Source organism: Chiloscyllium plagiosum, unplaced genomic scaffold (assembly GCF_037043375.1).
Source record: "Chiloscyllium plagiosum isolate Xiang-an unplaced genomic scaffold, Cpla_swu_hap1 HiC_scaffold_19, whole genome shotgun sequence".
NCBI classification, from domain to species: domain Eukaryota; kingdom Metazoa; phylum Chordata; class Chondrichthyes; order Orectolobiformes; family Hemiscylliidae; genus Chiloscyllium; species Chiloscyllium plagiosum.
Genome location: NW_028270157.1, coordinates 57,499,041 through 57,514,661, shown reverse-complemented (window position 1 = coordinate 57,514,661; position 15,621 = coordinate 57,499,041). Strand labels below are relative to the sequence as shown.

At 42.5% G+C, this 15,621-nt stretch overlaps 1 protein-coding gene across 3 annotated transcripts in view; it reads left to right on the top strand.

The window, feature by feature from the left end:
* The window catches only part of pot1 (protection of telomeres 1 homolog), a 332,035-nt gene extending 316,607 nt beyond the window's left edge, over positions 1-15,428 (top strand). For all 3 annotated transcript variants that reach the window (XM_043709133.2, XM_087997426.1, XM_087997427.1), the window contains exons 17-20: positions 601-689; positions 2,789-2,883; positions 8,947-9,052; positions 13,213-15,428. In XM_043709133.2, the coding sequence (XP_043565068.2) occupies positions 601-689; positions 2,789-2,883; positions 8,947-9,052; positions 13,213-13,328 (406 nt within the window). In that variant the 3' untranslated portion in view covers positions 13,329-15,428. The remainder of the gene's footprint in view (positions 1-600; positions 690-2,788; positions 2,884-8,946; positions 9,053-13,212) is intronic.
* Positions 15,429-15,621: the final 193 nt, after the last annotated feature.

Here is a 15,621-nt window from a genome sequence, read left to right as displayed (position 1 = left end):
TTTTCCCTTTGTTGGTTTTTAAAGGCTTCCCAATCCTCTTGAATCTTCATTCCATTGAAAGGTTTAATCTTTAGCTTTATGCTGTCCCTGACTTCCTTTGTCAGCCACAGTTGCCTCGTCCTTCCCTTAGTATGTTTCTCCTTCCTTGGGATGAATTTCTGGCTGTGCCTCTTGAATTACCCCCAGAAACCCCTGCCATTGCTGCTCCACCATCTTCCCTGCTCAGCTCCCCTTCCAGCCAACTCTGGCCAGCCCCTACATCATGCCTTTGTAGTCACCTTTACTCAATTGTAATGCTGTTACATGTGACCCCAGCTCCTCCCTCTCAAGCTGCAGGGTGAATTCTGTCATATTATAGTCACTGCCCCCTAGGGGTGGCTCCACATAAAGCTCCCTAATAAAGATGTCATGAGTTCTATCCTATATCTAAATTTAATTCCGATGTCAAAACTATCATACGGTGCATATAGTTTGTAACAAAATGACAGATAATGTGTTGCTGAACAGCAGCTGTTAAGTGAATCACATGAGGTTTTAAAATGAGGTGGGAAAATTTGGGTGCCAACTTGCTTCCTAAATGGTGATCACTTTCTTCTCCAGCTGCAAGAATTGTTCTGATCCACAGCCCGTGAATGTTCTTCAATCACTGTCACAATCAGGAACTTGGGAATCATCAGCAATAGCCAAAGGTAATTTGTTCTTTTCCAGTTGGACATATTTCCCATGTTACCCTGCAATTAGCTTTGAAGCTATTTTGTAATTGTCGAGCAAACTGAGCCATCAAATTTATCCCATTTTCTTGTCAGTGATGTGGAACCAGACTGTTTTGTAACCGTGGCACCATATTTGACTCCCTGAGATCAGTTTCTGGCCACATGTCTGCCTCATCGTCAAGGCCACCTCTTTCTGTCTTGTAGCATCACCTGTTTCCACCTTGCCTCAATTGTTCTATCATCCATAACTGTGTTACCTTAAGACTTGGTCATTTTGATATCTGAACCGGCCTGCCGTTTTCACCTTCAGCAAACCCACAATCATTCAAGAACGCAGCTGCTTCTACACTACCTCTCGGCAAGCTCTGTTCACCCATCACCCCCCTGTACCCATTGACTTACAATGGCTTCCACTCTGGCAAAGCCTCCACATTAAAATTCTTGACCTGGTTTTCAAATCACTCCGTGGCCTCATCCCTTCCAATAACTCTGCACACTCCCAGAGCTCCTCCAGTTCTGGAACGCTGCTTTTGCATGATTTTAACCATTCAGATTAGATTGCTTACAGTGTGGAAACAGGCCCTTCGGCCCAACAAGTCCACACCGACCCTCCGAAGAGCAACCCAACCAGACCCATTCCCCTACATTTACCACGGGCAATTTAGCATGGCCAATTCACCTAACCTGCTCATCTTCGGACTGTGGGAGGAAACTGGAGCACCCGGAGGAAACCCACGCAGACACGGGGAGAATGTGCAAATTCCACACAGAAGTTGCCTGAGGCGGGAATTGAACCCGTGTTTCTGGTGCTGTGAGGCAGCAGTGCTAACCACTGTGCCACCGTGCCGCCCACTTCTACAAATTAGAAACAAAGAAACTTTGTGACCTTGTTCTCTGTTGCTTGGGCTGTAAGCTCTAGAATTTTCTTCCTATACCTCCTTTCCTCTCTATCTCTCTTTGCCTCTCTTTCCTCCTCTATAAGACACACACCAAAACTGAGTTTTTGGTCACCTGTCACAATACGTGCTTAAGTGTGAGGTTCTCAAACTTTTTTTTTCATAACTTTTTTGTGAAGCATCTTTAAATGTTCGACCACATTAAAAGTGGTAAGGGAAATTATTTCGGTCGTTTGCTGTTCACGATATGCTCGTGGTGTCAGGAGTGAAATTCTATCTCGAGCATTGTATTTCCAGAGGTTTTTTTGAGGAAACCATTTGAAATACATACAAGTGAAGGACTAAGATCGAAAAGTGGGGGCATTAAGCTTGAGTTTTAAAATCTCGTCATTGCCCTGGATGAAAGATTGGAACAGATACAGAATTCCATAGATTTAAGGTGCTGAAAAAGAGTGAATGATTCAGCTTTAATTACTCTAACCATTGCCTGGAATAAGCAAGTTAGGGGTAAATTCCTAGTCATGCATAGCTTTTGTTTTTCAGCAACAAGAGTAATAAATATCAGCTACATACTACTTATTAAAGTTAGTGTAGCAGAGTTTACTTTATGTGTTTGAATTCCTCCAACATTGAAGTTTCAGGTCTTCCTTCGTTCATCAAGCTGATGCTTAGCCAGTTATATTTATAACAACATCTCCCAGCGAAGGAGGATGTTCAGCCCTTCACACTTTTACTAGCTCTTTGAATAAAATAACCAATTTGTCCCACTCATATGTACTTCACCCATGGCCTGCATTTCTTTCCCTTTCAAGTAAATGCCCAATTCTATTTATAAACGTTATTATCGAAGATGTCTTCATTTTTTTTTGTTTTATTCACCCGTGGGACTTGGGCATCACTGATAGGGCTGCCTGGTTGACCTTGAGAAGGTGGTGGTGAGTTGAACATCTGCAGTCTGTGTCCTGTAGATAGACGCACAATGCCATGAGGAAGGGAATTCCAGGACTTTGACCCAAAAAATTGTTTCAAGCACTTGACTCCACATCACAATAGCTCACTGACGACAAAGAGTTTTCCCATCATTCCTCTCGTAGTTGCATCCTGAGGGGCCTAACATATTTATGCCATTTGCTTTATTACACTTCATTGACTTTATTTAACTTGCTTTCTTTGCACTAGTTTTAGGTGTTCAGCTTCTAAGCTATGTTTTTGTCATGAAGTTTACATTTGATGATGGATCAGGATCACTTGATGCATTCTTGTGGAATGAGGCGGTAAGTTAACCTTTGACCCTTCCCCATCCAGCCCCAGTTCGTGTAGTGTTGACAGAAACTTGCACCACAGGAACTTAGTCTTGGTTAGAACTATCATTGCCATTGAAGGTTTTTTTTTAAAAGATAGGTTGTACAGAGGAACTCTGATTATCTGAAGGACATGGGCGGGGAGTATTTCTTTTGGTTAATTGAATTCCGGATAATCGAATGCCGGATGATATAGTTTAGTCAAAGCATTGGGACCTTGCAATCTTGCCAGGTAATCTGATATTCGGATAATCGAGCTTTCTCTGTAATATGAAACTCTTTCATCGAGAAGAATGAAAAAGCGCTATAAAATACTTAACTAGTTCTGGCAATCAGATGGTAGTGTAAATTATGCTGCCTGAAATCCAACATCATTCAATCAATATTTATATTAACTGGATTTACTTTCTTTAAATATGCCCACCACTAGTTAATGATGATATGATACAGTGGCGGATCTCAGAATGACGTTTTGCATCTTTCCAATTTTATCTACGTGATGGCAGATTCACCCAATTTATGGAGAAAGTGCAAACATTCGAGACCAAGAGATTGATTCCTGGTGTTGAAATATTGAGGTGATCTCAAATTACCTCAGCAATACATTAGATAAACATATAGATGAAAATGGAATAGTCTAAGATAGATAGGCTTCAAATTGGTTCCACAGGTCATGCAACATCGAGGGCTAAGGGCCTGTACTGCGCTGTAATTTTCAATGTTCTTTTAATACTGCAGAAATCTGTCAGAGTATATTGAATACGGATTGAAAATAGCCCTCAAGCAGTGCGTCGGACTAAACTGCAATTGCGAGACACAATGATATGAGTTAGAACTAGGAAAATGCACATTTAACACCTGTTCCTTGAACCAATTCTGGATTGTGATTGTTCAACACACGGAATGGATATCCAGGGGTACTGTGATTGGCAGCATGCAGGTGGGCAGTGTCGAGTGGTCAGGATGAATCTGTAAATTCTTTTCAGATGACTAAATAGGATGGACCACATTTACTTCCTCCTCAAAGCTATAGACCTTAAATTGGACTGACCAGAAGTATAAGGCTTCAGCAGGAGCTGGATGACAGAATTCTCATCTAAATTGTGTTGCTCCTGTAAATGATGAGAAGTCTATACCTGGTGTGCCATCCTTTGCTGTATCTCTTCTACCTCTGTTCATTGTGGTGCTGAAAAAGCGCAGCAGGTCAGACAGCATCCAAGGAGCAGCAGAATCGACGTTTCGGGCATGAGTCCTTCTTCAGGAATGAGGAAAGTGTGCCAAGCAGGCTAAGATAAAAGGTAGGGAGGAGGGACTTGGGGGAGGGGCATTGGAAATGCGATAGGTGGAAGGAGGTTAAGGTGAGGGTGATAGGCCGGAGTGGGGGGTGGGGGCGGAGAGGTCAGGTTGCAGGTTAGGAAGGTGGTGCTGAGTTTGAGGGTTGGGACTGAGATAAGGTGGGGGGAGTGGAAATGAGGAAACTGGAGAAATCTGAGTTCATCCCTTGTGGTTGGAGGCTTCCTAGGCGGACAAACTTGAGCCCACACCTCCCCCCTTACTTCCCTCCAAGGCCCCAAGGGATCTTTCCATATCCGCCACAAATTCACCTGCACCTCCACACACATCATTTACTGCATCCGCTGCACCCGATGTGGCCTCCTCTATGTTGGGGAGACAGGTCACCTATCTGCGGAAAGTTTCAGAGAACACCTCTGGGACACCCAGACCAACCATCCCAACCACCCCGTGGCTCAACACTTCAACTCCCCCTCCCACTCCACCAAGGACATGCAGGTCCTTGGACTCCTCCATCGTCAGACCATAGCAACACGATGGCTGGAGGAAGAGTGCCTCATCTTCCGCCTAGGAAGCCTCCAACCACAAAGGATGAACTCAGATTTCTCCAGTTTCCTCATTTCCCCTCCCCCCACCTTGTCTCAGTCCCAACCCTCGAACTCAGCACCACTTCCTAACCTGCAATCTTCTTCCTGACCTCTCCGTCCCACCCCACTCCAGCCTATCATCCTCACCTTAACCTCCTTCCACCTATCACATTTCCAACGCCCCTCCCCCAAGTCCCTCCTCCCTACCTTTTATCTTAGCCTGCTTGGCACACTCTCCTCATTCCTGAAGAAGGGCTCATGCCCGAAACGTCGATTCTCCTGCTCCTTGGATGCTGCCTGACCTGCTGCGCTTTTCCAGCACCACATTTTCAGCGCTGATCTCCAGCATCTGCAGTCCTCACTTTCTCCTACCTCTGTTCATTATCTACTCACTCTTTTGCCCTTGAAATGGTTTCTTCTTATTTGTGCTGTCAAAGCCATTTATGATTTTGTAAATCTCCATAAAATCTCCAATCTCTCCACAAACTGAAGTCCCTTATCCTCAGGATCATTCTAATAAATCTTCTCTGTGCCCTCCTTAAGGCTTTGACAGCTGACCTAAAGAACTTCCCAGAGTTGGAACACAACAGTTGAGACCTAACCAACCTTTTGTAAATGTTCGGCATAATGTTCTTTAATCTGTTCCTTGTTTAATAAAGCCAAGGATCCCAAATGCTATCGTAACCATGGCCAGAATTTATCCTGTACATCCACCTCAGGATCTCTTTATCCCTGCACCCTTATGGGACCTTATCACTCTCCAGTGTTCTCCCCCAGCTGACCATTATTTACATGTGAGAGTAGACAAATGTTGGAGAGCTATTTGTTGGAAAATATCTCACATCTCATCTCATGCTTTCTTCAGTCACATCTTTAACACGAGATGTCCCTCAGAAACAGTTTCCAGAAAAGATTCTTTCTCTGCATAATGTAGGGCCACAGCAGTTTTTGAATCACATTTTCAGGAGTGTAAGGCATAGATTTCTCTGTGTCTGCATGGTTCACCTGTTCTCGTTTTTCATCCTATGAGGCAAAGGTGACCGTGTTCATCATCTGGGGAGTATGTAGGTGTCTGCTGAAGATGATTTGTGCGCAGAAGATCTTTCTGAGTTGGCAGGATATCCAAACGATTGAGACTTAGATGAGTTGCTGGCTTAGAATTCCCTTTTCAGAGGTCTTTTCTCTGACTCTGAGATGCTCTTGGTTTCAAAGGAGATCTCATAGCTTTTCATTTGGCTGCATTGTATGGAACACCACCTTGTGTTCTTTTCGACTGTCAGAGTATGACGCCAGACTTCAGTTCACTTTGATAGGCAAGTGTCAGGCTTTCCAGTTTCATGGTCAGTCCAGTCTGTCTGAATGGGGTTTGGATGCTGGGTCTGCTAGCTCAGGTGAGCATCGCAGCATCTGTTATTTGTCCTGCATTCTAATCTTCAGATTCTTCCGAAAACCCCTCAAGTGAAAGTGACTGAGCTTCTTTGCAAGATACTGTGACACAGTTCCTGCTCAACGTACATCTTCAGCAAGAGGAGCCCATGACAACCACCAGCCCTGATTTTCTTTTCCGATAATCCCTGCCCATGCCTGGTGATCTGTGCCAATATTTTACATTGAAGTCACGGGGAATGATTACCTTGTCTGACTTCAACAGCAGTCAGGGAATGGAGGTCATCACCGAGATTATCCTGACGTCATCAGGGTTAGTCATGCTAGGGGTACACACACGGATGAGACTGTTTGCAAATTGGCAGACAGAAGGTGTTTAAGCAGCATCAGGTGACCACTAATATCCTTGGTGAAGTTAAATTAGTTGACTGACCAAATGACTCACAGCAGTGAAGCCAGCACCAGCTTTGTACCATTCCTCTTTTCCATAGTCACTCCAAATGAATGTGTAACCTGCACTGATTTTCTTGAGGTCATCACTGAGCGCGATTATCTGGATATTCTACTGAGCCAGCTTTCTACCAACAAGAACAGTTCTTCCCTCAGGTCTTATTTTTCTAACTTATACCATGAATAACTGTAAGGTAATGTCACATTTTTCTTTGTTTCTCTGATTTGTATCTAAGATTTGTAATTAAGATGGCGTCCATGTGTGGCAGCATTGTAAAAGTTTCTCTGTACTTCTGTACTTGAGTACATGTGACAATAAACTAATTCTGAAGTCTGTCAACTGTACTGATGTCCATGAGGGTGCACACACTCTGTGCACCGATGGTGTCCAGTGTGTTAGAGTACATTCAGGTTTGCGACTAGAAGAGATTAATGAAATTTCCATACTAAAAGCAAAAGCAGATGTCAACTTTGTATCAAGTGAAGCTTATCCATCCTGGACGCTGATGTCAGCACGATTTCTGTAAGAGTATGTATAAATCAGCGGCAGATTTAATAAAGACATTCCAGGAAGGCTTTGGGGGGAAGGAGGTAGATGGGCAACTCTGATAAGGAGACAGAACAAGTCGGGCAAGGATTATTCCTTGTCAGAGTAAAGAGGACTTTAGCGACATTAGTAACCAACGACTTAGAATGAACACATCTGTGTTTCAGGTTTGTGTGAAGGAAAATTGGTATTTGGATAATGAGATGCTAACAGTGTAAGGATATTCAACTTTCTGTATCGTTTGGAGTTTTGCTTTGGTTCTTTGACTGAGGTGAATCACTCCCTCTGTAAAATAAAACAACTGCAAAATCAGCACTGAAGTTCATGCAATTGACTGGCCTGTCAATTTAGATACAGGTGTCACTTTTACTGCCTTTTTGAGACTGGCTTTAGGTCACATTAGTCATGAAGCAGACAATGTTTGGGGCATGTTTTCTAGCCACTTCCTCACTGGGAGCAAGCAATGTGGTCGTGAAAGGGTTTTCTTCACTTACTCCAGGAGCAGCCAACTTCTAATTCTCTTTCCAGTGGTGACATATGGCCCTTAAGGGCAGCACAGTGGCTCAGTGGTTAGCACTGCTATCTCACAGTGCCAGGGACCCGGTTCAATTCCAGCCTTGGGCAACTGTCTGTGTAGAGTTTGCGCATTCTCTGGGTTTCCTCTAGGTGCTCCGGTTTCCTCCCAAAGACCAAAGATGTGCAGGTTAGGTGAATTGGCCATGCTAAATTGCCCATAGTGTTCAGGGATGTGTAGGTTTAGACTAGATTACTTACAGTGTGGAAACAGGCCCTTCGACCGAACAAGCCCACACCGACCCGCCGAAGCACAACCCACCCATTTACCCCTTCACCTAACACTACAATTTAGCATGGCTAATTCACCTAACCTACACATTTTTGGACTGTGGGAGGAAACCAGAGAACCCGGAGGAAACCCACGCAGACACGGGGAGAGTGTGCAAACTCCACACAGAGAGTCGCCTGAGGCGGGAATTGAACCCGGATCTCTGGCGCTGTGAGGCAGCAGTGCTAACCACTGTGCCGCCCACGGTGCATTAGTCATGGGAAATGTAGGATTAAGTGGATGGGTCTTGGAGGGATACTCTTCGGAGGGTTGGTGTGGACTTGTTGGGCCAAATGACCTGTTCCTACACTGCAGGTATTCTCTGTTCAGTGGACAGGTTCACAGATCCAACTCCCTGTGACTTCCCATTTGCTTCAACATTACTGTTGCTACTGGACTTATAACATCAAATGTTTGAAGACTGATAATAGAAAGATGAAGAGCATGGCTTCTGCCTGTATTAGATTATAGTGAGGGAGAGTTAGGTGTCATCAGCCTCACTCTGCCATCTTGATCACTCTTAATCCAGGAGCAAAACATGTCTGGATAGTACTCTCTGCAAAATGTCATTAGTTTAGCTAATTTCCTCAGATTCATTAAAGGAAGTTGATTTTTTTATTGGAAAAATAATATACTTCCTTGTTAGAGAAAAAGACAATGTATCAGGAAATTCAAACAACTGTTTGAAACTTTCTATTTGTTTGTTTGCTCTTCCAATATTCTGCTACAGCCTGAGAGTCAGTCAGTAATGATACGTGACAGCTTTAAACATCAGTGTGTATTTATGCTATGATAGGATCTGGACAGTTAAGAGCCAATGGAGATTAGCTGGTGTGTAGTTTATTTCTAAATTTAATTTGTGGATAATTAAACCGAAGACTCAGCAGGTAACAGGAGTCCAATTAAAGCTGGTTCATTCTTCCCTTCAGGAAGGATTCTTTGGGATTTCTGCAGCTGATATTATGATCGACGATGTGCTTCAGGGGAAACTAACAAGAATAATGGACACATTGTGTCCATCAAGGACAAATCCAGGTAAGGCCCTGGAGAGTACTTGTATTTGGTGTTATCTGTACACCAGGGAAGTCTGGACATTTTTATTTTGTTCTGATTTTCTTTTGTTTTTGTTGCAGATGCTCCTCACTTCAAAGAAGGAATAGTGTTTCAGCACTGTCTCATTTGAAGTGTTAGAAATTACTTTGATGCTTCCTGGTGATTCATTACCAGATAGAATCATTAACAATCCGAAGGGGGCTTTATCATCAACTAGAAGTGTCATGTCTCTACACATCTCCCTTGACAGTTTTCAAAAACATACTGTTTCGGGTCCTGTACACCACCACCCCTGTGATTATTGACTGATGTTGGCCATATACAAGTGCCTTAATTTTAAAATTCTCGACTTTGTTTGCAAACCCTCCTGTAGCGCCTCTCCTCCTGTTCTCTGTGGTGCCGTTGAGCTGTACAAATATGTCACCCTCCAATGCTGCCCGCATTCACATCCAAGCTTAAAGCAATCCAGTACTACTAGCCATGTTCAGATTGACCACAAGCTCTGGAATGTTGTCCCCAGACCCCTCTACCCCTCGTTTAAGGCGCTGCTTAAACCCTACCTCCAATCGCATCTGCCCTGACAGCTCCTACTTTCAGTGTGTTCATTGGTATCACTCTTGTTAAGTGACTTGAAAAATTCATAACGTGTTGAATACATGCTGTGCTGCCCACAAGGACCAACAGCTCAACATTTGAGCTGTTTTGAACTATGAAGCATTCATTCTGTGATCTGTATGCGATAATTACAAAAATAACTGCATGAGATATCACAGGCAAGTTGCAGTGCAGCACCATTTTGGACAGTTCATAGCTTATCTGGAAAGGGATTAGCCCATCTCTTCACCACCCCTGCTTAGATAAGATGACACTTCAAACCTGCTGTGCTCCACAATTCATCAAGCCAGACGACGTTATACAGAGCAAGTGTCTGACAAGAAATATGACAACTTTAATCACTGTTTAAACATGATGTTAAAAACCCTTGTGACTGCTATCTGTGTACGTCCATTGTAACCGGGTACTGTTTCACACTGGTTACAAGGATAGTCATGGTCAGATTCTCTGATGGTCAGTACAAGGGAGGGATAGATAGAAAGTGCCTGGTGAGGAGAGAAAGTAGCAAGGTCTGAAACACTCCTTCCAAGAGAAATGGCGTCAGAATGAAGAAAATCAGATATAAGATGCATGGTGCGGAAGAGTGAGCAGATTAGAAAGTTCTACAGCCTGAAGATTTCAAGGGAAATACGCCACTGTTGAACTCAGTAATCAGAAGATGTCGGTGTCAGTAAATATCTGGAGGAGCAGGAATATATCCATTTTGTTTCAGTTGAAAGCCTGTCTTTAATAATCATACTCGGCTGCCCTCTGCACTGAGTCATGCAGTTTAACAGCAGGTCAGCAGGTACTGGATGTCATGGCAACAGCCAGCTCCCTTTTTTAATGAGCAGTATCTATCAGTTGAAAGCTGTATAATTGGCTCCACTATATGGAACCCTCAGCCTGGACTGCTTGAACCACACATGGCTGAGAGGCAGCTCAGAGGGAGAATAGGCAGGAAAAAGCAGGATGGAACAGTGTGTTGCACTAACCCTCATCTCAACTGGCAACAGTCTGAGACTAGATTACCGTCACGCCTAGGTCAGATAGGGTCACATGCCAAAGCCTGGAGGTGAGGAAAGGGATAAAATGATTTACAATCGAGCAACGCAGGTTGCATTAGAATGCAGGAAGGTCCAGTCTCTGCCTTATGGCAATAACCAGTCTCCATTCTCCAGTTAATGAGAAGGAAAGCATAAAGCTGGCTCAGTCGTTAGCACTGCTGCCTCACAGCGCTAGGGTCTCACGTGACAGTCTGTGTGGAATTTGCACATTCTCCCCCTGCCTGCTTCGGCTTCCTTCTAACTCCAAAGATGTGCAGATTAGGGCCATGTTAAAATGCCCATAGTGTCCAGAGATGTGTAGCTTAGATAGGTTATTGATAAAAGTGGGGTCACAGGAATGGGGTGGGTTGCTCTTCGGGGGGGGTCAGTTCAGACTCTTTCTGCATTGTAGGGGTTCAGTGATTATATGAAATGGGCTAAACTCCATTGTCTGAGTGTTACATGAGCTCCTGCAATCAAATGGCTGACGCGCTCCCATTAAAAGATCACATGCAGATAATAGACACGTTTCTAAAGGGCAGCTGGCTACCTCTCAAACCGCAGCCTCTGAAACAAGAGGAGTCACCGGCTTTAGAAAGGGCAGCCAATAAGGGAAATGAGAGATCAGCTGTGGATGTAGTATAAAGTAGTAAAGAGAAGCAGACCATTCAGCCTAACAAGGCTATACTGGAGTTTATGCCTCACACAGCTTGCTCCCAACCCTCTCTATCGAATCCAATCAATATATCCTATTCCTTTCTGTCCCATGTGTTATCTAGTCTGCCCTTAATTCCTCTCAGCTCATTACCTCACCCATTTCCTCCTAACAGTGGGTTCCTCATTCCAACCACTTCCTGGATAGAAACTGACAGCATAGATGGAGTGGAAAAGTGTGGCACTGGAAAAGCACAGCTGCCTGACCTGTTGTGCTTTTCCAGTGCCACACTTTCCTACACTGACTCTCCAGCTTCTGCAGTCCTCACTTTCTCCTAGCATAGATGGAGGCCACTTAGCCCGAAAAGTAGCTGTCCAGCCTCATCCCACTTTCCAGCTCTTAGTCCACAGTCCTGTTGGTTTAGCACTTCAAGTGCATATCCAAGCATTTTTCTTTAGATCTTATGACAGTATGTGCTTGTGCTACCCATTCAGACAGTGAGTTCCAGATCACCTCCACACTCCAAGTGTGAAAACCTTTTCCCTGTAAAGCTGCTACTCTTATACCTGAATGCTTGCCCCAGTTATAGATATCTCGACCAAAGGCAGTAAAACCTTCCCATCCACCCTTAGGAGACCCCTCAAAATTGGATGCACTTCTGTTGAATTCTCTGTTAAATTTATTACTGCCGATCTTAAATTTAGAGAGCCTAATTCTGGTCTCCCCTAGAAGTGTAAACAGCTTGCTGATGTATCCCAATCCAACTTTACTTGCCTGGAAGATGGAATTACTTTACTCATTAAATGATTCCCGCTGTCGTGGGGATGTTCTGGGAAATGGTTACAATCCACCCTGTCACACCTCTCGCTGCCATCACTCACAGCAGAGTTTTTAACACTCAGGTGTGGATTTGCAGAAACACAGTCACAGTATAGTTCAGGGCTAATTGCACAGGCACTCTTGGGAGGCCATTTCCAATCTGCTATATGACTATTAATCATCAGATTATCAACTACTGTGCACGTTGACTTGCTACATTGTTTTATGTAGGTATGATTTGGAAGGCTTTTTCAGTGCAACTTCAATTTAATTCCTCAATCCTATTCTCTAGTAAGAATTTTGCATCCCTGCTTTCGTTAAGAAGATCAATAAACAGTTTGCAATTGTGGCTCACTAGTTGGTGAAATTATAGACAGGAATAAACATTGTAATTGGACTCAAGGCAGCAGTGTTGTTAGCCTGCATAACATGTAAATATTGCCACTGTCTGTCACCTTGAATGCATAAACTGCTTTGTTTCATGTAGCACAAGTTTTTGTTTTGGCAGAACATCAACATTGAATGTCTAAGCCTACCAGTGCCTGCTAGTAATATTAATTTGTGTGACATTGCAGTGCCTGGCACTAACAGAGTAATTCAATTAAATAATGGCCAGAATGTTACATTTCAGAATGTTATATTTGTCACCTCCCCCTCTCTTTCCCTCCTTATTTCCCACTTCCTCCCTCCTCCCCCACTCCATGCCTCCTCCCCCACTCCCTCCATCCCCTCTCCCTGACTTTCCCCACCTTTTCCACTCCCCCTCCACTGGCTCCCTTTCCTCTCTCTCTCTCTCTCTCTCCTTCATTTCTGCACTTGTCTGCCCCAAATCCCCAGCAGTCTTCCTCCCTTTTCCCTGAACATGAAGCAATACTTTTAGAAATTAAAGGCCAGAATTAGGAAAAAAAAAGCACTCTGCTACTTTTCAGTTGGTTGGCAGGTAATCGGATTGTGTCTATCTCACACATTGATAAGAAAAATCTACCAAATCTATTTTGATAATTCTGTACCTTCTTTGTTATCCACAGACAATGGCCCATGGTTAGAATGCTGTGTCAAGTCCTATTATGCTGGTGACGGCTCTGAGCAGAAGACATACTACCAAATATTTGATACTGTTGTAGCAGAAACCGAGGACATTTAACATTTGATTTGTACAACATTAGCTCGAGTTTGCAGCGAATGAATCATCTCGTCACATTTCTTTATTTTAATGAATCAAAATGCAGTGTTTTCTTAAAGAGAAAAAAACACAACTGCAGAAGTTCAAGTACAAATAATCAGTTCAAGTAAATGTATAACAAGGTTTAGGAATTAAAAATGAAAAGTTCATACTTGGTAGGAAACAGAATAGAATACTCTGGCTTTTTAATATCTCTTTAGTTTGTGGGTCCTTATGGCAGATTTTGTTACCTTAATAAATACAAATTAGCCACTCCTAACTATATTTGGAAGTGTACTTGCTTATAGAATTCTTGATGTGAAAAATATAATGAAGGCTACTGCTTTATAATAAAACTCAATTACATATGCAGTGAATACATGTAAGCCTTTGGCTACAGTACTTGCAATACTACTTAGGTGAGTGAACACTTTGTTCATACTAATGTTACTCATTTGACTTTTAATCACAATCAGGATTTTTTCCTCATGAAATGCTTTTGAGAGTTCTCCTTGTATTAATATCAATACTGTTTTCTTTTGTACATATCACTTACAGGTGTTGCTGAAAAAGAAGGATGAATCTTGTCATCTTGCACTTATCAGGTCAAATGCAAGAATGCCAAATTTCAAGTGGTCGCAATTGATATTACAGGAGAAAGGGTTGTTGATCAGTGGCAAGAGGACTGTAAATTGATCAAGGCCTTGCCATAGCGAAAAGGAAAGAAGCTCCCCATACTCCCAAGGAAATTTAACAAAAAATTCCTTTGGTTTTCAGAGAACGCTCCCTGTGGGCGAATGTGTGCCTCTTATTTAAAAAAGCTCTAAATTGGCCATGTTATGAGCTTCATTAATTGTTGGTGTAGCTGTTAGTTCACAATTGACTCATAAGTCTTAGTAAGCAGAGTACTTGACCAGACTTTTACTTTTAGACGCTATTCTGTAATTAGACATCACTTGCTAAATAATTCCGAGTGCAAAATAGATTGTACAATCAGTTTAAGATAATCAGTTCAGTTCATATAGTTGCTAGAATCAAAAATCATTCAAATGTAAGGACTGCTTTTTTAGCAATTGAAGAGGAACAGGTTCAAGCCTTGTGCATTTTGCTTTTGAATTACCCAGAAGCATGTGGGGCCATCACTACTTTTTCCATGGCTACACTTTGGCCAATGAGATTTAACCTGCCAACCAGTTAGGATAATTCTCTCCATTATTATGAATTGGTCTGATCAGTTAACATCTGGCATTCTTGTGTTTGTCCTGTTGAGTGCAAGACAAAACATTTTAGCAACATATCTTTCTTTTCAGCAAATTCAATGTTTTGTACTACGTGGTCACTTAGAGGTATCTGTTGTGTTAGACTTTATAAAGATTGCCACTTGTTCCCTTTTTGCTACATAAAAGTGCATTTGAAAATGATTAACTGATCTGGTTGATTGGTTCCTATTGTCATGTTTAAGTGGTTTAAGGCTTTGACTGGAAATATTCTACACATGCTCAAATCTTTTCTCCTGGGAGCTGATGCAGACATGATGTGTGGAATAGCCTCCTTCTGTACTATAATAGTTCTGAGATTCTGTGAATCAATGGCTTATTTTTATTTGATCTTGCTCATAGCTCAATTTAAAGGGAGAGCACATTTCAGCAATCTCTTTCAGTGGAGTCAAATAGGGAAATATTTCATTCACAGTATTTATAACCAGGGAATTATTACAAGTAAATCTTTGAGTTTTTGAGAATACTTTTGTTTTTTTTTAACCTTGTCAACACAGTAAAAAAAATTTAGTAACTGCAGCAAAGGGTTGTACCACAACCTATTCTCATTCATATTCCTGTTGCTTCTCCCAGCTAGCATTCTTGTGTTTTGTCACAGTTTCACATACTCTAGGCATGTTAGCGTCCCTTCTGTTGAGCTGTGCTTAGTGTTATAGTGTTAGACTAATACATATTGAGTTGGGTTACGGTATATTATTGTGTGTTAAGGATGTTTTGTCAATCTAGCCTTTTTTGTCTAAAGCTATGATTCATGCTTTGGAAATATTAGTGATTAAAATGTGAACATTTTCAGATTTAAATCCGGATCAAATTCCGATTTCCATTATTTTTGGCTTACAGTAGTTACCGTGTACTATTTGCCCTTGACTTGATTCCATGGATTCTACTAGACCAGCCTCCAGAGCCTTTTTGCATACCAATCTCGATGCAATCATTATTTTCCAGACTCCAAAACTCTCCTAGGCCATCAGTCACTATTGCTGTCAGTGCTGGCTGCA